Raw genomic sequence first — 6720 nt, forward strand, 5'->3', positions numbered from 1 at the left:
ACACACACACACACACACACACACACACACACACACACACACACACAGACTGGAGTACATGGCACTGCATAGTTTATTTGTATCTTTCCCTCCCTGTGAAGCAGGGTCTCACACTGCCCTGTTGGCTTTGAGTTCCCGAGAGTAACCTTAGACTTCTCATTCCCTCGTTGGGATTACATCTGTGTGTCAATATGTCAGAAGCACACATTAAATTCAATCCATAGTTTTGAAGGACTAGATTACATCTCTTATCAAAAACAACAAAAAGCTGAGGCCAACTGAATATGAGCTAAAGAGGAAAAATTATTTTCAGTACAGAGGGAGATGACACAAATCTGATTACATAGCTAAGAACACGATGGAATAAAGCACCAGAAATGCTTTCAGGATGGTTTCTCGGGAGATCACCCAGTGTTCTAGTCTCAATGGCTGGTGGTGCTATCCCTTCAGTTGCCTGAACACTTAGATTCTTTCCTAAATGTAGGTGACAGAGGGATAGTGTTTAAATGAGGACTTGGAAGTGTGGGAATTCTCTTGGTGAACAGGAATGACTCGGGTCATGTTTTGTAAGAAGGTGAAGGTTTGACTCTCTGGGCTGGATCATGCATAGTGTGTCCTCCTACAGAAGACCTCATCCCAAGGCTGACTTATGATATGTGCAGTGACTCAGCATTCCCAATCTTGACTGAGGAAGACCAAGTCACTTTAACAACACTGAGGTACTCGGGGAAGAGGCTCTCAGTTGAAGAGTGAAGAAGTGGACCAATCTCTCCAGCTGCCCTGCATCTGCATCTCGTTACTACACATGAGTCTTTTCCTCCCTCCCCTCATGTTCAATGTTAAATGAGCTTCTCACTGTCCAGGACCTGCAGTTAATTAAAGAGCACTGAGGAAATACTGTGTCATCCAGATAAACACTGTTCAGTGTTTCACACCGGGCACAAAGCCTCCCTTCGGAAAGCTCAGATGCTTCTCCAGCTTCTGTATTGCATATTTTCTTACCTTGGCTCCTTCTGAAGGCAAATCATGGCGTCTGTGTTTCCTCATAAGAACCTGGTCAGATCCCATTCTGCTGTGCCTTCCATTTAAGTTGGAGTTTGCGGTGACGCCAGGCTTTGGAGAGCCATCCCCTAGGATGCGACATCCCATCACCTGATTAGTCCCGAAGGAATCCCGAGGGCACCAGGCTTCAAGAGGCATTGGCTGGTCCCTGGAAGGCACACTCTCTCCATGGTGGAAGTGTCTGCTCAGTCTATTGTCAGGTGGGATTGGGGGAGGCCTCTCTGGAGGAGGGGGAGGATCTCTCAAGGGAGGAGGGGGTGCTGGGAGTGGTTTGTCTTGTTTCCTAACCATGCATGGAGAAGACTAAAGAGAGAGGAGACAAAACACAAATCCAAGAAAGCATTTGTACCATGTACTGAAAAGACCTTCAGACTCAGATTACTCAATTTCCATTTAACCACAATGCTGTATTATTAAATTTCTAATAACATTTTATGTGCCTTTTTACTAGTTTCTTTTATTACTAATGAAAAATTTGAAAATTAATGAAAAACTTACATTAATGTACCACACTCAGAATTTTGAACAAATGATGACATACATATAGGAGTTCTAGAAATCATACAGGAAAGAAGTAGAAAGTTAAAATTATCTACTTTGGCTGCCATTATATCATCATGGCAATAATAAATTTGTAAATCTCTGTCATTCTACAGATAAAGATTCCATAACACATTTTTCATTGCTTCTTCACCTTTGAAAAGAGAAGTTATTTGAAATATTTAAAGTTTTAAAATTCTTTTTTGTTTTCCTTTTTGTAGTTCAGTGGAACCCAAACGGTCCATTTGCTTTGGCAATTTTAACAGTATCACTAGAACAGTAAAGATAGAAATGGCAGAGCAGTTGCTGATAGACTCATGGCTTTCTGGGTTCTTAAAATTAAAAAAAAAAAATGAGCACCTGCCAGGCTAACAGCTAGAGGACAAACAGAGGTGAGTCCTCCCAAGGGGAATCTGCATGTCCCTCAAGAGCTTCTAGTGTTTATTCAAAAGCTTATTTAATAAATAGTTGGTGCCTTTTACATTAGGAAATGTCAAGGAACAAGAATTTGTTGCATGTCTACATAATTCAAAGTTCTACCCTAGCCGGGATTCACGGGATTGAAGCCAAGTTCTAGACAGTGCAAGAGAAGAAAACAGCGCTAAATGCATTGTACTCTTTGGTATCCTAGACTGTAAGCCCATTAGCAAATAGTATTTAACTTTTTATAAATTTACATTTAATAAAATATATGCTCTTTATTATTAAAATGTAAAAGAATCCCATATAAAACTACAATGAACTGTAGGCTTAAGCTAAAATTATGCCTTTAATATTAAACAGTAAAATAATTACTTTGCAAATATTGTGATTTGTTGTAATTAATTTCTTGGGTTTCTGTGTGATCTATCTTCTGAGTCACCTGCAGCATGGGTGATAATGTGTCACACCTCAAGTCCTTACACAAATACACTCCCCTTGCATTATTCTTGTCATGACAATATGCAAGTAAATGTAAAATACCATTTGATAACAGCATGCAAATTATTGTAATGCATATGATGACCTCTTTATAAAGCATTTTATGGATATTATTTCTTACACTGCTATTTACTTAAGCAAATCTGGGGGGTACAGACAGACTCTGAGTAATTATATAACTTTTATACTATATTTATAGCAATAAAGCAAGGGACATGACAGTGGGCTTGGTATAAATAAAATGAGAAACTTACCACTGTTGTTATAAACAGTTACAAGCCTAAGAAATAGGTACATGGACCAGAGAATTGTTTTCTGTTTTCCTGATGGCACTGACTCACCTTTGGGGAGCCTGTGGGGCTGCCACAGGGAGAGCGTACAATGCCTTTCTGGATGAGATCTAGGCGGGGAGGCACTGGTGGCAGGCTGAGGTGAGGGATCTGGAGAGGGTCTGGCTGAGGCTTTCTTCTCTGGGCAAGGGGTGAGGATCCTGGCGACGTGACTGGTGAGTTCTGCCTGTCTGTGCACTAGGAGAAAGCAGAGAAGATGCTGAGTTATCCTGTGTAAAGGGGAGAACATCCTGTCCTTGCTGGGGAGGACAGTGAGGGCCACCTGCATACTTGTTAAAATAAATGCTGAATGGCATATCTGGAGATCTCAGTGTGGTCCTTAAGGGGGCGGTTATCAAAGGAAGACTGAAAGAATTCCCTCACACCTCGTAGGAAGGGCTTCAGAGAAAAGCACATTAGAATGCTGCACAATCCAATGTAGGCTTTCTTCCCAGAATGGGACTTTAGCCTATGAGGAGACCAGAAACACACCTTATAGCAGTACACATTCTTCTGGACTACCTAAAAAGCCCACTATTTGTAAACAGAAGTTCTTTGTTTTTATACACTGTGCATTCACTACCACATGTTGCTCATGGGAAACTAGGAAATGAGGTCAGCCTTAAAACAAGGAGACATGTAATACACACGCAGTTCAGCCAAGGATATACTTTCTCCTTAAGCTTCCTTCCATAAGGAAAAGAAATCCTCAAGCTAAATGCTTTTCATTAAAAGCAGTTCTGAAAATCAAAGGTCTGTAGATGTGCTGCAACAGTCAAGATTCTATGCTGCCTCACGTTCTTCATCCTCTCTGGGAGTCACTGCAAAAGCTACACTTAGGAGCTAGAGAATTACATTCCCTCTTGCAAAGCTCTTTAACAATAATCAACTGAGAGGCCACTAGGTAAGCATCCAAAGATATGACATTATGTGTAAGAGGTGTCTGTACTGCCTTTACGCACTACAGTGCTATTCACAACAGCCAAGATATAGAATCACTGTGTCTACCAATGGATAGAGAAGGTGGAATATTATTCAGGGACATCTGTGGTGACATGTAGAGAAGGTCCTATGAGCTAAGGCAAATAGGAAAAGGCAGACGCTGTGCATTCTCTATGTGAAAGTGCAAAAAAGCCCATTCATAGGAGAGCAGAATTGTGAGCACCAGAGGGTAGGAATGGGATGGATGGATGTTTGGTAATGGATATGAAAATTAACCTAAGAGTATGAATGAATTCTAGTATTCCACAGGACATAGGATAGCTGCTGTCTGAAATGTTCTCACAATGACTTAGTAAAGCAGAGAGCTACACACTGCCCACCAAGGAAGATTTGAGAAACTGGTGACATCCTGGGATTAGACAGCTAGAAATTCATTTGCAAACCAAAGTTGTCAATATTTATGACAGTATGAAAGAACTGTGTTAATGAAAAATAAACAGAAAGAAAAGGCACTTGTAGCGGTATATAAGATAAGCCAGCGCATCTTCTCCTACTGTTTAATCTACCACAACAACAAGAAAAACCCGCTTAATATAGATTAAATAAAAGTACTGAAATTACTTTAAATATTAAAAATAGAATAAGAATATTACGTTAAAAACATGTTAAAACAGAAATAGTTGGTGGATACTAACAGTGATCAATACATAACCAAATTTAGAACTGACTTTTCTATGATCATTTTGTTCTAAGGCAAAGTCTAATAGTCAGAAGCCCCAAATTATAATGTGTAAAGTTTAGACATATGCATATTGGCACACTCTTTGTAATTGATAATGTTTTCCTGGACATGGTATCAATTTCCACAGTTTTCAAATTATTTCACTTGTTTGCTCTCTAATGTAAAAAATATACTTTCACTACATAAGCTTTGAATTAATTCTTATAAATTGCTATGTATGCTTGTTACTGACCAAAAATAGTTTTGAGTCTGCTCTATACTGGTTAGCACTATACAAAAGAGAATTTAACTATTATTAAATACCACCCCAGAACACAGCTCTGAAGTTGCTCGGAATAGATATACTGGCATTTAATCACCATTACCCTGCTGGGAGGACTTGTACTAAGCTCATTGTTTGCGATTATAAAGTAGCTTGAACATGAGACTTTTAAAGAAAAGATCATACAGCTTTTCCATCAGAGAAGAAGGTAATACAGAATTTATGATCCAGTATCCCAACCATTCACACTGGGGAGAATGGATCATTCTTTTGAGCTAAGGGAAATGAGTAACATCATTTGTTTATCTTGATTCCAAATCTGTGTCACCTTCAGCACCCTGGGATAACCAGTCCTTTTCGTTTCAGCTCTGCTCAGAATCCACAGGCCTTGGTTTCGGTCTCCAGGACCACCTCACCAGCATGTGTCTAACCGAATCTCCTAAATTCACATCTTCTACAGGCGGGGACTTAGGGACTGTACAAAAGTCAGAGACACAGTGGAACATTTCATGTGTTTACACCAATTCCTTCTTATTCATTTGATTTAGCTACTCTTTATCTCTCTGACAAGATTCACAATGTGTTTTATTACTTATGACACAATACTAGTGACCGCCATACAGACAGCAGGATCCACATCTGTGACTTTAACAGAAAACCTTCATGGAACAAGTTGAAGGAGCAAAGCATTTAAACTGCACTGCCTGTTGCTCAGCAACTGCTAACAATCGAGGGGAGGAGGGGGCTCAGCTACTGGAGGAACTTTTCACTTCATCCCCACTTTTAAGAATGACTTTAGAAGAACCTTTAATAAGATCCATTATTATGGAAATGGCCAGACATCTGCTAAGGAGCTTCAAGTCTAGGCAGGTTATTATAAAAATGGGGCAGGAGAAAAGCTCCCAATAACTAATGAGAGTTCTAACAATACAGAGATAATCAAACTCGCCTTATGATACTTCTAGCAAGATCTCTACTTAATGAATTTCTTATTTGAACAAGGGAGATGCCTGTATTATAATAAGCACGATGAGAAGGACCCAGAGAGTCAATATTTCTTTCTAAATGCCTGAGGATTAATGAATAGAGGTAATTTTTTAACCACATAAAATAGAATAAAATATTTTAAGTATATTTTCTTTGCTTCCAACTATTATCTTGGTCTTCATTTATTGTATTAATTTGTGAGCACAATGAAATTAAAAGTATTTAAAATAGCTAGTATTATTCAGAAGTCACACACAATGGCAATGTTTAGTTCACACTCAAACATTCTCACACAGTTTATAGTTAGGCACAAATAGTTAATGTTTTCCATTTTGGGTTATCTCTAGCACTGCCCCATTTAAATAATAAGCAAGTGGTTATAAGAAGAACATAGTGTTCTTCTTATAACCATACAGCAATTTTCTCTTTCTCTACAGTCAAGTTCCCAGAACCCTCAACCTGTAAGCAATTGAAAGAAACTCAAACTGAGACATTGGGAAGAAACTCAAAATGAAATGTCTGGTAAGCATTTCTTGGACTTCTCTGGGAGAAGAAGTGTGGGCATCCTGCTGCCTCACTAAGAGACAGATAGTTAATCCACTGTGGAGAGAAGGTGAGCTGGTTTCTTAGATACTGTTCTACTGCCACCTCAAAACATTACGAGCTTATAAAAAGAAGGTATTTAATTTGGGATTCGAGATTTCACAGAGTGGTAGAGTCCATGACCATCATGACAGGGAGCATGGCAGTAAGCAGACAGGCAGGCGAGGCTCTGGAGTAGTAGCTGAGATCTCACATTTTGATCCACAAGCAAAAGGTGGAGAAAGACAGAGAGAGACAAAAGTCTGTTTGTCTGTCTCTCTCACACATGCACATGCCCACTCGCAAACACACACACACACACACACACACACACACACACACACACACACACA

General features: G+C 39.5%; 1 protein-coding gene across 2 annotated transcripts in view; it reads right to left on the minus strand.

The window, feature by feature from the left end:
- The window catches only part of Cblb (Cbl proto-oncogene B), a 167880-nt gene that overhangs the window by 39666 nt on the left and 121494 nt on the right, over positions 1-6720 (minus strand). For both annotated transcript variants that reach the window (XM_028755607.1, XM_028755606.1), the window contains exons 11-12: positions 2865-3050; positions 1003-1365 (exon numbers count right to left, since the gene is read on the minus strand). In XM_028755607.1, coding sequence (XP_028611440.1) covers positions 1003-1365; positions 2865-3050 — 549 coding nt within the window. The remainder of the gene's footprint in view (positions 1-1002; positions 1366-2864; positions 3051-6720) is intronic.

This window comes from Grammomys surdaster, unplaced genomic scaffold, assembly GCF_004785775.1.
Source record: "Grammomys surdaster isolate TR1022 unplaced genomic scaffold, NIH_TR_1.0 126066, whole genome shotgun sequence".
Taxonomy (NCBI): Eukaryota; Metazoa; Chordata; class Mammalia; order Rodentia; family Muridae; genus Grammomys; species Grammomys surdaster.